The sequence below is a fragment of the Amblyomma maculatum genome, chromosome 1 (assembly GCF_055883805.1).
Source record: "Amblyomma maculatum isolate TAMU_Amacu chromosome 1, ASM5588380v1, whole genome shotgun sequence".
NCBI classification, from domain to species: domain Eukaryota; kingdom Metazoa; phylum Arthropoda; class Arachnida; order Ixodida; family Ixodidae; genus Amblyomma; species Amblyomma maculatum.
Window position 1 is genome coordinate 55,381,163 of NC_139344.1, and position 16,048 is coordinate 55,397,210.

Sequence of the window (16,048 nt, forward strand, 5' to 3'; positions counted from 1 at the left end):
GGTTACCATTAAGAATGAATTTTAAACCCCCCACCCCCCCTCTTCCCCCCCCAACACTCAATTAAGCTTCTAAAGACAAGATCAGAAAGGACTTAGAGCTCATCCTTTGGAAGCGAATAGGATCATAGTCTAACCTCACGGATGCAAGCGCAAAAGGCTGTCCTCACACGGTATACAAATTGCTCGCAAATACTGCCAGTGGTGGCAAAATGCAGCGCAGCTGTTGCCACAGCTGCACTGCATTTTAAACCTTTTGTAGCAAACAAAAGCCCAGTTTTAGCACCTCAAAGCAGCGAATTTATCATTGTGAAGCAGTAATCTCTTGATACACTTCAATTCATCCTCGGTGCCCCTTAAGCTGCATTTTTAACTTTTAAATATATTCTGATTTCTGCCACCTAACCACATTCAATATGCTATTGGTTTCACATATCTGGGGTGCATTCATTTTTTTTTTTTAAGCCTTAGCTCAACTTACAATAGTGAAATAAAAGATATGATTTTTTTTCCTTCGAACGACACACAAGGCACATCCAAAGATTTTCGTAATCACCCCAGACTGCTTCAGCCACTCCATAGGGTCCCCCCTGCACTTCCCAACTAATTTTTCAAAAGTGTAGAAGAATGCTTTGGGTTGTTGATCTGTTGAAACAAATTGAAAGCCCATATTCTTGCATCACTATGAAAGAATAACCATTTCAAGAATTCTGCAATAAACTTCTTTGTTCATGGCGCCTTGAATTCGGTGAAGGAGACCAACCAACTCCACGACCACAAAATTAGCTTCATGCCGTTACATTCCTGCCTCTATGGTTTAATGTGTGAAGTCGATAGCACGACACACATAAAGTGCAGTGAGGTTGACATATAACTTCATCACTTCCACACGACAAGAACTTCAGTTTGTCAATTAATGAAATCAGTTTTGATGCCATCCTTTTGGAGCTTGAATAAAAGCACACACACTACAATGGCAAAGATAAAAAAAAGCAACCTTAGCGCTAACTGAGACTTACATGTAGTACAGGTAGTGTTCTTACAGGTAGTAAGAACATGCCAAAAAGCAGTCATTCTCCGGCAATAATAACATTTTCCAGCTAAACGATTATCCTGCATTTGGAATGCCAAAAGACATCAGACGACACCTTTTGCCTGTGTGTGCTTGTTAGAGCTCTAAATGAAAGCAACATCTAACAACTGGTCCAACACTCAGTGCTTGTGGTGCCAGTGTGGATGTTCAACTGACCCGTAACTGGAGGCTGCTAGTGGTGATGGAAGGGGACGAATTAGCTGTCGAGGCAGCAGTTGGCTGCTGGTGTGGAGGAGTTGCAGGTGGGGGGCTTCCGCCGACTCCCGCTGATCCCGACATCCAGCCTAGGCTTCCCAGCTCAAAGGGCTCCCCAGCAGGGGGCACGGGAGAAGGTGTCTTCCCCGCAGGCTGCGCCCCAGACAGCAGATCCAAGAAACGTGGTGGCGGTCCAATCTGCACAATGCCATCACCGCTCAGAAACAAAATAGAGGGCATAGCACTGACAAAGCATAACAGTGCTCAAGTGAAATACTGCACTGGTATGAATGTGTTTCTTACAGAGAAAACAAAAATCTCCATTAAAAATAAGGGGAAACACTGCGAGAGCGGAAACATGGAGAGGGTAGCTGGTGGTAGTGTGACCCTTGCTGTTGTGGTGTTTTGGTGCTACGGTTATGCTGTTACTCCAAATCTGATGACCGCAGCTTAATTATGAGTCTAGTCTCGTAATATTCCAAGTGGAAAACATAAGCTGCGTGTGGCTTTAGTCATGCAGGATTAAACAGCAATCATTGAGCTCCTCGAGCTACACTGAATCGCACTGTTTACAGAGCTAAGAGCGTTTATAAAAATCCTCTATAAATCTGCTCCGTGTGCTTTATCCATGTGGAATTGAACAGCAGTCACAGAGGTCCCCCCCAAAGTGAGCCTATCCTACTGAAGCCAGATCCAGGAATCATCCATCAAGCACAAAAAATTCAAAAAAATAAAGAAGTAGCAGACAACATGCTCGTTGTGTACATCATAATCAACCACTGCTCCCTGGAATGAAACATTTTCCTTGATGTTTTCAGTTCCTTGTTCATTTGCTAGTGTTACTTCATTTAGGGACTGAGAATGAAGGGTGAAAAAAAAAAATGCATTCATTCAGCACAACCATGCAGCTACACAGCAAAAAACTGTTACATTATTTTCACATGTGTCCAATCATGTCAGTTAAATTCATGAAGATGATCATCAGACTATTACTGGCTAGCACAACACACATAACACACATTGCACACATAAGAGAAAAAGAGCAGCTAACATAGTGTTTGCCATATTTGCAGTTACTTCATACTTGCAGATATGACTGCCAATCACAGCAGTGACTGTCATATAATCTCGAACTCCTTGATGGAATGCTGTTGTTTATTTTTTTATATTTTGTCATAGGTAATCAGTGCTGTCCTACAGCAGCATGCAACATTGTGCTTTATCTGTATGGAGTGGGAAAGTGTGGATACCTTGAAACAAATACAGTCTGTGAAAACTACCAAACAACTATGAGAGCACCGACATGGTACAAGATGTAGGACTCCTACCATAAGTTGAATTCCCAGATGTGAAACTATCTCATACATGGCAAAATTTTTGTGACATGCAAGGCACGGACAAGCCTACACCAATCGGCCTTTTGCGTTTTCCTGTGCTGCCACCTCGTGCACAACGCCGCAACCAAACTGGCGGGATATGGCGCCGCACGAACACGCTCCTTCGCATGCTGAGCCCCGCTGCGGAGCACGTTTTCTTGGCGCACATAATTTCGGTTCTGTCGACGATGGCGTGTCCTGGGCAGCACCCGATACCTGGTGGGTATCTAGGGCTAACTAATGGCTGGGTGTCATGCCCGAGGAATACAGCGAAGCCTACTGACGAACAAATTCAGCTGAACCTGCAGTCGCCCGGTATGCGATGCGATCGCCAGTTGAGCAAGGGCCACCGCTTCAAAGATGAAGGCTACATAGGAAACGTAATGTTTCGAAACATTCGTATAAATGGGATGTAAGGCAAGAAAAAAAAAACAAAGACCAATGCAACCAGAACCAGGAGTTAGTTTCATGCTACTATTCCGGCCTTTTTTTCACTGAAATTTGAAGTAACCAGAACATCTGCATTAGAGAAGTGTGCTTAGCTCATATTTTTTTTCGGGCTTCAGCTGGGCCCACCCACATTCAGGGCTGGGCAAGTAGTTAGGAATTTCTTTGGGCTCCGCCCATGCAGCGCTCTAATTAGCAGTGTAAATGAAAGAAACTGTGCAGTCTGTAATAGCTGTGTACTTCTATCCCACTTCATATGTATCTCATCCCACTTTTGCAAAGTTTCTACGTTCCTGCAGAATCCACAAATAAATAAAAATGCCAAGGTGAAGTGACTGAACCATGCCATGCTTCTGTACATTATGCTAATGTCTTAAACAATGACTTGATAACCCCGAGATGCACTGCTATGACTGCTTCTTGATTGCTGAAGCAGCGACAACATATTGCCGCGAAACCTTCAAAACTGTATTTGCTGTTTTTTAACAGCCGGCGGCATGCGGCCTTATCGCTGTGATTCTGGCACGCGTATCAATTCCATATCCCTTGTTTCTTCATGCTCGTTGTCGCGATACGACGCGTTATCACTTTCTTTGTCGCGAAAAATGCGCCGAGATCTGTCTCGAAGATTCCGATCACTTGCGTTTTAAGTGAAATGTTTACTAGATTCTATAGCTTTTAGACGTGCGCACGTTTGTCCCCACAAGCATTGTTCTGGCAGGGGGTAGCTGGTCGCCGACTCCTCTGGTTGCTTTTGTTTCGCTGTCCGGTTTGTCGCACGTTGAAAACGGCTCATAGCATTCGCCCGCTTCGCCTCGTTGCTCGAAAAGTTGAATATCATCAGGATGAAATCAGGGTGCCGTGGTGATATGGAGGGCTTTCTTGCTCATTAAAAAAAGGTTTCATTACAGCTTGCACAAATATTTAACCTCAGTACCTAGTTCGTACCTGTTACAAAGTGGTTCCCGCACAGTCTTGATGCGCTCGACGGCTCCCAAGGGCGCCCTTGATCGCCCTGCTGACGAACAGCTTTTATTCAAGCTTCGCGGTGAAGACGGTCTCGTGAAGCGCTTGGAAAGCGAAAAAAGGCGAGGCCGCTTCTCTTTAAACATTGTGTATCGCAATCAAACGCTACACAAATAGTCGGAATCGTCAGGAGCGTCGCACTATCCAACAACGACCACCGAAACAACCGCAGAAATGCAGGCGCCGCAGACAGCCGCCGGATTGTTTACCCCACCGCCGGAGTCGATCGCGGCGGCCACAAACCCGCCAGTCCGCTTCGCGACTACGCCGCTAGGGGTTGGGTGCATGCGCAGTCGCGTCCCGCAAAAGGCCGATTGATCATCATATGTCAAAGCAAACAAAGCTTTTAGAGGAATACAGACATCTAAATATTTGGCTGCACAATTTTTTTTTTTCTTTTTCATGTTGAATAAGACGTTACTGTACATGATGATATCACCATATGGTATTCACCTATGTCTGCTGAATAATTTTTAACCAAACTTCTCCCTTCACATGATTGGTTTCAACAGCCGAGTGATGGCTCTGACGTCAAAATTTTGGTTTGCTTTTGTTTGGTTTATGGAGTTTGTCCCAAAGCGACTCTGGCTATGAGAGATGCCGTATTGGAAGGTTCCTGAAATTTTTACCATCTGGGGTTCTTTAATATGCACTGACATCACACAGCACACGGGTGCCTTGTATAGGCGAGGTGAAGGATGAAAAAAAATTCGGTAGAGACACTTGGGACTGCTTATGAGTGGGAATGCGAAAGTATTATTTTTTGCAGGACTAAGTTTCTCTCATCAAAACTGTCTGGTTTATGGGCGTGGACTGCTGTACACAAAGGCCTGCACAAATTTAGAACTTCGAGTGACACAGCGATGAGAGGAGACAAATTAAAGTGTAACCGCCGTTCACTCCCAAACGATAATTCTCGTCATGTCCTCTCATCTATGCAGTGTGCTGCAATGTGCCTGGCCTTGATGTGGCATTGCTGCTGTTCTGCACAGACTCAGGGGGGTCAATCAGACAACGTCACCTCGCCTGCCGGCATTCAAGCGCATATTAGAGCATATAAAAACACCAAATTCAGTTTCCAAAATAAGCTTAACTGAGAAAGGCCAGTAACCTCGATAACTAACAAAGTATGAAACTGAGGGGCATGATGAGACGGTGCTGTCACTGTATTAGCCCAGTTGTGTGTTTTGAGGCATGGCTTCACTACATTATCCCTCTCTTAGATTCCTCCGCTGCATGCAAAGACACCGACATAAAATGGATGAATACCTTGTCACAAAAAAAAATAATAATAAAAATGCTACGTTCTGGATAATGCCATGCTTCAGTGGCAGCTGCATCACTGCCCTCAATGCAGAACATGTGATGCCTCACCCTAAGGTTAAACCCAGCTTTACATCTCAATAATAGCATTACAACCTGATTTTTATTAATAAGCTTCCATATGTATTTTTGCCACAAGCCTAACTTTAGGTATCATCATCTGTGCACTAATTACTTGGTTACTGAGTGGTCGTGCTGACAAAAAGGCACTTCACCTGCAGAAAATATCATTGATAAAACAATAACAGAAACAAAACAAACATTCTGCTTTGAAATTAATATAAAAAATGTCAGCCAAAATTTCAAAAAAAAAAAAATAAAAAAAAATGCACCCACCTAAGAATTAAGCTAAACCATTAAAGCTACTTCTGTGTGACTGCTTTTCATTTACTGCAACCCTGCAGCAGTAGCAACAAGTTAACAAGTTTATTTGCAGCCCACAGAGCTTTGTCTGAAGGCTGTAAACAAGCTTAGAAGCCTCATAGCTCTTTACTTTTACTCCTTTAATCTACCTCCATTATTACCATTGATGTTCCCTTCTTCCCTTTTCCCCATTGCCAAGAAGCAGGCCACAGAAATTTGCCTCATTACAACATCTATGTTGTAATGAGGCAAGAATTCTTGTCTTTCTTGGGCATAATTACTGAATACTGTTCTGTCCAATACATATAACAGGTTGTTTATTGTTTCAGGTTTAATACAGACTGAACAGAGTGCACATTTTTCTCTTGGCACCTAAGTGGATTGACTCTTATAGATATTAACACAGTGAAAGTACTACAAGAGTAAAAGAAACACTACCCAGTTAAGTCAAGGGCTCCTTCCAGAAAAGATGATTTGGAAATAACAGCACAAGGGATAGGACTGAATTTTGTCCTAATTAATCCCCACCTTGCCAAATTTTGCATATTAGTGAGCTTCAAATGTTCTTGACTAAACTTTCCACTTACAAAACCTGTCATGGCTTGCATGCACAGAGCTGTTCCAAGTGAGTGCAGTGCTGCCTGCTTGTACAACATAACTCTACTGGTTACAAAACAAAAGCGTTTTCAACCATGACTTGTCAACAGTGCCTTAGACACGGAGTTCCAACCATGCCTGTAAAGCAGTGGGTGCCCAGATTGACAAAAGCAAACAGAAGCAGGCAGCACACAAAGACTTCACCTGAAGTGGGGATGGGGAGAGATCAGGCTGCAGATGGTCACTTTTGCCTTCCAGTCGGTTTATTTTCTTTTCGAGCTCCTGAATATGCTTCACCAATAAGTGGATATGTTGTAGTAGCTCCCGGTTGTGCACAATCAGCTGCTGATTCTGCGACTGCACATCAATAAGACACAAAAGTAACTTTAGACACTCAGCTGCATTCCTTACTTCTCTGTAGTTTGTATACATGGATTGCTACAACTACACTCCAGTCAACAAGAAAGACAATACAGTGGACTAAGACACCACACACACGCGTTGCCAAGGCTATCCAAGCCAATGTAACTGAACAGCAATGTGTAAGCTGTGGTTTTCGTTAATTTCTCTTACATTACTCACATATGTGCTCTATGAAACTTTTATACTCAGACAGAAAACATGAACTCTCACCAAAACTGCAGAAATAGCTTTGCACAAGCACGTGAAGAATGTCACAACAGAAACTTCATTGCCCGACCAAGAGTATTACTGCAGCATCTGAATGCTTTAAAAAAATATATATACATTTTTTCAAACTGCTACTTCGGTTGAAACGTGAAACTTTATGCGTTGTCTCAGAATGTGTCAGTGATATAGTACAGGCAATGAGGTGCACTGGGGCATTTAAAACTGTGCACATGACTATGCACGCAGGTTTGCAGCAAATCTCCAAAAATTCTCGAGTTTCCATGGGAAATTTTATCTTTAGCGGTGCACGAATATTAGAATTTCTGAACAATGGGTGAATACAATTTAAGATTTGCTTTGATTCATACTGCACTTTCACTACTTAAAATATATTCAAATAACTCGCAGCAAAAAATTGCAGCGAATTAACAGTGCTTTAAGGTTACAGTAACTTGCTCTGATCACATTGCTTAACTTGCCAATCCCTCGTAAAATGAACAGCCAGTATACGACAAAACCATGCATGCAGTTATGTTCAGCCTCGCAAAATGATGCCCCAGCAGCCATCAAGGGCCGCCATGGTGTGCTCACAGGTAAAAAAAAAAACGAAGTGCAGGACCACGTGACACGTCACTGCAGCATGCCACAATGCAGTCGACACCTGGTTGTGAAGGCGCCAGCGATGAAAGCAAACGGACACCAACGATCGGCTCATTTTCTATAACTGCAATGAGAGATGTGGTGTGCACACAAGCGGGGCTTGCACAACGGGCTGAGCTGCGTTCCACAATCGCTGCTGCAGCTGTTTTCTGGAAACTGCTTTCGTCCATTACAGCTTCCTCTATTAAACTCTATAAACTGCTCGTCTTTGGCTATAGAGGGCAAGAAGAAAGCTTAGAAGAGGAAAAAAAAGGTGTTGAAGCTAACGCACAAAGCCATACAGGATAAGCACATCCTGTGCAATAATGAAATTACAGCTATGTGGCACAGATGGCTCGATTTCATTTTTGTGGCACAGCTAGCTTGATTTCATTTTTGTGCCTTTGGTTTTCTGCAGTGTTGGGGCCTATTAAGGTGCTTGCTATTCACTGAAACCAACATACAAAGGCTAAGTGGTCAACGTGTTGTCATGAACACTGAGTTTGGAGCGGTCAAGGGAGCATGAACGAAATCGTCCCCACTCGTGATGCAGCTTAAGTTATCACATTTGTGCCAGTTTGGCAAATTGTCTTGCTTCGGTTTGCCAGCACTGCTCTGTGTCATCTCCTTCCAAAAACCGACCGCTGAGGTCTCTCCTCCAATAAGGAAGTATCCAGCCACTTTACAGTGCTTTATCACATTCCCTACTCCTGCTGGAACAGACAAGCAAAGAGACCCATTGACTGCTACTAGACACCGCAAATAGTGTCCTGCAAACCAGCTAAGCTCCCCAAGGGTCGGAAAGCTGTCTACATTCAGCTCAATAAAATAAAAAAAAAAAAATGTGCGGTAACAGAAGCCTAGCAGACAGCTATAAGCTATAGCCATCAGCTCTGTGATGTCAGTACTGTGCAAGCTGTTTGCTTACATTCACCTGAAGCGTCTACTGAGCTGGGCAGAGGACAGTATTTTTAAATTGAGAGAGTTAAGGCGATATATGTAGACATAGACAAAAAAGGACAAGGCAATGACGAACAGGTGCCAATTTCGAACTACTTATTTGGACAAAAAACACATGTATTTATACTACCTTCACACTTTCAATGCCTTGACTGCAATATCATGGCTGCATAGAAAGCAAACCTGTGCTGTTTACAAGCTGATCAACGTATCACTTATGCACAGGGCTGCCTTTTTCTTAATGTGAAAGTCTTCCATCAAAACCCTCACCTTTTTGTTCTTGCCTCTGCCTAGAAGCCTTGCCCTCTCCAGTCAAGGCTCGAGCTTACATGTGCCAACATGTTGGACCAAACTGGCATATTTATGCTGTCTTATATTTTATCTTGCAGCCAGGGGCATCCACGCCACACACCACCAATCCGGGGCATAATCTTAGACAACTTGTTTTGGGCCCGCAATTCCCTCCTTGTCCTTGACTGCTACCGTGGGCACCTGACCGATGGAGTAAAAGTTTCGCTCACTAAGGCTAATACAGATGTCCCGACCATACCTGGCATCACGACAGAGCACCTAAAGCCTCGTGATGTCTTATCAGAATCAACAAGCCTGTTAAAGGATCAGCTGTGAATGTTTTATGCACACTGGTTCACTGAAACGCACAACCTGACCCAAACAGGCCACATCAAGCCTGCATCGCTAGTATTGTCGGCTTACGTTCGAGGAAAGTTTTCTTTTTTTCCCTAAGACTTCAACTTCTGGATGTCGGCTTAGAATCAAGGCCAGCCTAAATTCAAGTAAATAGAGTACTAAATTATGCTAACAGTGAGTGAAAACAAAATTTACTGGAAGTCCGCTCTTCGTTGCTGTGCTCTGCGGAAAAGCGTTTGCTTTTCATTTAATCTAAATGTACTGAAATTTAAAATATTAAAAATAACATGTTCTGATATTTAAAACTATTCGATAATATTTTATACGATTTGCAATTAATTTTTATTATTAATACTTGCTTTCTGACCAAAAATCTGATGTTTGCGCACCTCTTGTTACTCCTGTAGGAGAGCTCTATTTTGCTGATAACAGTTTACGGGGCCTTGGGAAAAGAAACTGATCAGGGCAATCTGCGGATTCAATAACATATTACAGCACTGTTTTTCATCCAGAACTTCAGTTTCAGTTGCTGAGGGCTGTGACATCAAAAGCCAGTGTACAAAACTGCTACTAGTCACCTGTCTCATGGAATAGCCATACATTAGCTACTCGGCATCTGCGTTAATTGCATGACGAGCTCATGAATCTACAACAAATACATTAACCAATCTGTTAGCATTCAACTTGAGTCAGTGCTGTGTATTGGGCTGCCCCCCCCCCCCCCCCCCCCCCCTTCCCAATCACAGCCTGCAACAACAAAAACTGAAACTAGGAGAAAACAGGTATGTAATAAATTATCCAAGGCATGTTAGGTGTACACCTTCCCCAGTTCTGTCAACCCCAAGGGTCCCTGCACACTAGCACCAGGAAAAAAAGAAAGAAAGAAAGAAACCTTTACCACTGTCCCTTCTCTTTCGAGGTCGTAAACAGATTTAATATGTCTGTCCAAACATTTCCAAGAATAAAGTCTGCTCTTAGTGGTTAATCTAAAGATGCCTGTGTTAAAAAATGAAACATGGCCATTTCTACGTCATTGCCACTTTTATACAGTAAACCATCGTCACTTCAATATTGCATATATTGAAATATTGGTTAAGTGTGGACACTAACCCAAAAAGTGAACTTTTGAACTCCTTGCTCGATTTCACTGAAACTTGCGGGGCTAGTTTAGCTCACTGCTGGGACCATCTCTGGCGCATTTCATTACTCTAGAGTAAATATGAAGAATTTTATGTAAACTACACGACAAGGATAGCTATGCTTGCTTAAGAAAAGTATCATTTCAAAAGAAAAAGAATAAAAATTCCCTTTTTTGTTTTTTTTTCTTTTGCACTGCGTGGCCTTACTAATGGCCACAGCACACAACTGCGGAATTAGTTTGCTTAGTTTTGCTATATTTTATGAGAATGCTACCATATAAAGAACAAAACTGATCCTTCATTTCCATGACATTTTTAACTTTATGTTGAAAAATTCCGAGATGATCTACGAGATGCATGTGGTGCACCTAAGTGAGCGTTACTTTCTTACAGCAAGCTACATGATTACGCTATAGCCGATGTAAAGAAATAAGGGATGTAGACTTTAACTTAGCAGAGAAGTTGACACTAATCTATCTAACATCTTTGACTGAGCCTTGGTTGTGGACGGCGAGATCTATTCCTGCAGGGTGTCTAGCAAACCCCTATTTTCAATATCCTTGACTTTTCCAGGTTTTCCCTGATTATTTCTGTCCAAATTCCCTGACGAGCAAAGAAGCTAAAAAATGTAACTGCTGATAATAATGATCATAGACGAATAATTCCCAACAAAAAGCTATTTATTAATCATATTCTGCAATTTGCAATAGTGAAAAGGCTGTTATTAGTCTTAATGGCCATTCTTAATTTATATAAATGATATTTCACTCGGTATCTTCTCAAGTATATGTCTGTTTGCAGATGACTGTGTTTTGTACAGGAAAATTAACAATGCCAATGATGTTGCTCAACTCCAAACTGACTTAACACTTATCCACGATTGGTGTCTTAAATGGAAAATGTCTTTGAATACGGAGAAATGCGCTCATCTTTGTTTTTCACGGAAAAAAATCAAAGTCCAAGCTCAGTATCGCATAAGCAATGAATTGATCAGCCAAAAATGTACATACAGATACTTAGGTGTTATACTGACAAATGACTGTTCCTGGAATGCTCATGTAGACCATGTGGCTACCAAAGCCGGTAGGGCACTAAATTTTATACAGCGAAGTTTAAGGTGTTCGCAGCCAAACCTCAAGAAAACTGCTTTTCTCTCTTGTGTTCGACCCATCATGGAATATGCGTGTACTGTATTGTATGGGACCCTGCACATCAGGTATTAATTGACAAACTCGAGAAAATTCATAATAGAGCAGCAAGGTTCGTCTTGGGGAGGTACGAGTGAAGGGATAGTTGTACAGCAATGAAAGAAGAATTGCAGTGGGAACCACTCGCTTCCCGTAGAAGAAAGTTGAGGGTAAAATTGCTGTACTTAATAATTCACGGAAGAACGGGGATTGATTTTGAAAGTTATTTAAAACGGCCGTTTTACATTTTTAGACGACATGACCACTCTTTCAAAATGAGAGAGTACCGTACCAGGATGAACCTCTTTGCAAATTCATTTTTTGTTAAAACAGTGCAACAGTGGAACTGGCTTTCCGAAATGCAAGTGTGTTCTGCAAGTGAAGATGTATTTTTTGCCAATCTGTAACCCCCCTGCTATAACGCCGTCGGGCAATGCGGGGTAACTCTTGAATAAAGAATAAAGAATAAAAAATCAAAAGTCTACTGAAAATTAGAAGTGCAACCTCAGAGCATGCAAGCTGCCCACCTCTCGAAAAGCCGAGGCAATCTAATCAAACATGGCTGTGCGCACGTGCGCTTGGCAGCACAGCAGCTATAGCACAGCTTGCCAATTGCTTTCGCATTAGCCTTTAATGCTATTTCATTGACAGAAAAATAACTTCACAGTTGTGTGCTCTGGCCATTCCTAAGGCCACAAAACACAATTGGAAAAGTTATTTTTCTTTTCTAAGTGGTTTAGTTTATAAGATTTGACATCCGAAAGCAACTCAGGCTATTAGAGATGCCGTAGTGGAGCGCTCCGAAAAGTTGGACCGCCTGGAGTTCTTTACCCTCCACTGACATCGCACAGCACACGGATGCCTCTCCATTTCGCCTCCATTGGAATGCAGCCACTAGAAGTCGGGTTCAAACACAGGTACTGTTTTCTTTCCTGAATAATAGTTTTCCTACACAACTATAGTCAAAGCTGTCATACAGATCACATAACATTCTTCATACTCATGCCAGAGTAATAAAATTTGGCAGAGATGGTCCCAGTGGTGAGGTTAACCTAAACCTGCAAGTTTCAATGAAATTGAGCAAGCAGTTCAAAAGTTCATTTTAGGGCAGTGTCCCCTCTTAGGTAAGTCATATCTCCATGTCATGCGAGACACCATGTTCAAATATGTTATAACTGAGTTAACTGAATGTTACACTACTATCTTGTTGCTTACTGAGTTAACTGAATGTTATACTACTATCTTGTTGCTTCTCTGATCTTTGAGCACAACAAGCAATCAAAGGCAAGACTAATGATATTAATAATAAATATGACAGAAAGAGACAGAACTACAGACAACTAGAGCAAAACCTAATAGTCTCTCAGGCACCATAATTGTAGCCGTGAAAAGCACTCCTGGTGCCCAAAACAAATCCAGTGTTAACATTTGCCTCAACAGCGTTTGCCCCCCATGTAGTGCAAGAATTTTGAAGCTATGATACCCTGCCTAGTATTGGTATCGCAACCATTTCTCTTACGGCTCCTTTTTCCCACTGACAGGAGGCAATGAAATTCTAAGACTCAGGCTCACCGCCTGTTGTACAGCAGTGCTGATGTGGCTCTAACACATTCGCAATGCTTTGATGCATAAACTTTGCTTTGCAGCAAAAGCAACTTAAAGCGTCATGTTCACATTATGAAGAACAGATTTTTCAAGCGTGCAAGTGCAGACTTTATGTACGTACAGTGATGTCACATCAAGATTTCTCGAATACACAAAATTCGGGTAGAAAGGAATGCTCTTTGCAGTCAGTAGCTTTGCACTGCTTTGTTCCGATTCAACACCCCTCAGGGTAACAAATGACGTTCCAACCTGCAACAAAGCATTTTAAAGTTCCAGTGAGGGGTAAAAACACACCTGTGCAAACGCAACCAGCCTGTTGTACTACTATTTCAAAAATAAAACAAGGAAAAGAAGGAAGCCCAGCCTATAAACTATGAAAACCATCTCTAAATTTTTTTAATACAGTAATTTAAATTGTTTCACCACAGTCTATGGATGCCATTGCCAGTACTGAACATGAATTGGTACTGAGTTCACACACTGAAGAATGACAAAAAGAAAGGAGAAAATTCAGAGCAGTTGAAAATGTTTCCCTCACCATGGCCTCATTACGGGCAGTTGCCTCAGCTGAGAGCTGGTCTCGCAAGTGGCGGGCCTGACTGATGGCCGACTGAACCTGCTGGGCCTGATGCTCCATTTGAGCACGCATGAGCTGTAGCTGATGATACAAGGACAAGGATGTCCCTTCTGGTACCAGAGACACAGGCATGGCAGGTGGAGTAGACAGGCTGGCATTCTCATTGGTAGCACTCACCTGTACAAACATCACGCCATTCAGAAAGCCTCTGGCAAAAGATGAGCTAAGCAAGAACGCATGAACTAAAGGTAGCAATACTGGAAGTCGAAACGAAGTAAAGGAAATATGATCACTTAGAAGCACCAAATGAAGGTTATAGTGCAACCCCTAAGGGGACAAAGCAAACAAGTTTCTGCATTGCTCAGCGTCTTGTAGGCAATGTGCGTTCATGTACCATCATGAAGACACTAACGGTACCTCTGACATGGTTTCTCTTGTTATGCTGTTCCACTAATCAAGCCTCTCATTCCAACAAGAAAAGAAAGCCAGCCTATCCAGAAAACTTAAATACATCTTCTTAGTCAAGACTGTATGTAAAGTATGTGTAAGGGTGCACATATACAGTATAATCAAAATGCAGATGATGAAAAACTTATCTTCATTTCATGTTTGACTAAAGTCTAGTGCCCCCTCATTTCTAGACAGACACCACATTGGTTTTGGTTTGGTTTGTAGGGTTTAACATCCCAAAGTGACAGGCTATGAGAGACGCCGTAGTGGAGGAACATCCCAAAGTGACAGGCTATGAGAGACGCCGTAGTGGAGGACTCCGGAAATTTCGACCACCTGGGGCTTTTTAATGCGCACTAACATCGCACAGCACACAGGCGCCTTGCTTTTCGCTTGAACCGAAAAGCGGCCGCCGCGGCCGGGATTCGATCCCGCATCCTTGGGCACAATAGTAGAGTGTCGTAGCTATTGCGCCGCTACGGCGGGGAGACACCACCTTGGTTCCACACTTTTAGGTACTTATCAAACTACAGCTGATATGAACATCTGCCTCTAATGTGGGAAGTGCAGGATTCAATACTCAATGCCGCTGGGCACTCGCTGATTTTCCAGTGGGTGTAAGCTTTATTCTGGCCTGGTACTTGGTATCCCTGGGATTAAATGCCCCAAAAAAGGGGTCTTATTGTACGATCGGTGGGTATTCATTGGTGGCACTGGGGATCAAACCCCGCCCCTCTCATATGGGAGGTGGATGATTAAACCCCTAGGACACTGCTGCAGTACAATCCACATAAGCAGTGCTAGCTATATATCTATCATTCCAAATTTGTGGGTTGTGAGCAGAACACATTACCTCATTGTTTATACCAAAGCTGTAAGTCTACAAAGAATTAAAAAAAAAAAAAAATCTTGACTTATCTTACCGATACGTGTGGAGGCTTTTACTATGAACAGGGTTAAGTCAGATGTCCTGTGTCAGCTGACTAGCACAAGAGACTTTCGATCATCGTCTGCTTAAGCATGTTCATAGCACTAACATTTCCCCAGTTGTTAAAATGTAATCTAGCAGCCTCCATCCACTGCTTCGATTTCTTAAATCAAAGCTGGCTCACAATTTTAATGAGCACTGAAAGCCACTTCTGCTCTTGCACAGATGTTATTGAACTCACTTGCGCTCGTCCCCTAAGTCAACTAATTTCACTTTTTTTACTGAGCAGTTGAGAAAGTTGCCACAGAGCTGCATTGTCCTTGCAGCAGCTTCGACTGCAGCTGCAAGTGTATACAAGCATTGGGCGCATCACCCCAGTGCATACTCTGGCAATGGTACTCACCACAGGCTGCGTGCACACAACCTGGTTGGTAGCTGGCTTTGGAGACTGAGAGACCTGTTGCTGCTGTGACTGGGACTGCTGCTGCTGCAGGAGAGTTTGTTGCGAGCTCCCTGTCGCTGGTGATGAGGATGAAGTCTTTGAACTGCAGTGAGAGTCTTGAAGAGGTGTTTCAAGTGGGCTAGCTCCAGACTGTGGTGCCAGTGGCTTGGTGTCATCACATGTGCTGTCTCTCTCAAACTTTTCACTCTGGTCCTTGTCTGCAAACAGTTAAACAATGCCTCAACTTTAAGTGGTGAATCATTCATCATCATCATCATCATCATCATCATCAGCCTGATTATACCCACTGCAGGGCGAAGGCCTCTCCCATATCTCTCCACTTAACCCGGTTCTGTGCTAGCTGCATCCACTTGACCCCTGCGAACTTCTTAATCTCATCCGCCCACCTAACTTTCTGTCGCCCCC

At 42.9% G+C, this 16,048-nt stretch overlaps 1 protein-coding gene across 1 annotated transcript in view; it reads right to left on the reverse strand.

Moving 5' to 3' along the window:
* The window catches only part of LOC146202403 (carboxyl-terminal PDZ ligand of neuronal nitric oxide synthase protein-like), a 50,274-nt gene that overhangs the window by 8,323 nt on the left and 25,903 nt on the right, over positions 1-16,048 (reverse strand). Inside the window, exons 7-10 of the mRNA XM_084588151.1 lie at positions 15,584-15,840; positions 13,764-13,979; positions 6,622-6,774; positions 1,247-1,483 (exon numbers count right to left, since the gene is read on the reverse strand). Of these exons, the coding sequence (XP_084444277.1) occupies positions 1,247-1,483; positions 6,622-6,774; positions 13,764-13,979; positions 15,584-15,840 (863 nt within the window). The remainder of the gene's footprint in view (positions 1-1,246; positions 1,484-6,621; positions 6,775-13,763; positions 13,980-15,583; positions 15,841-16,048) is intronic.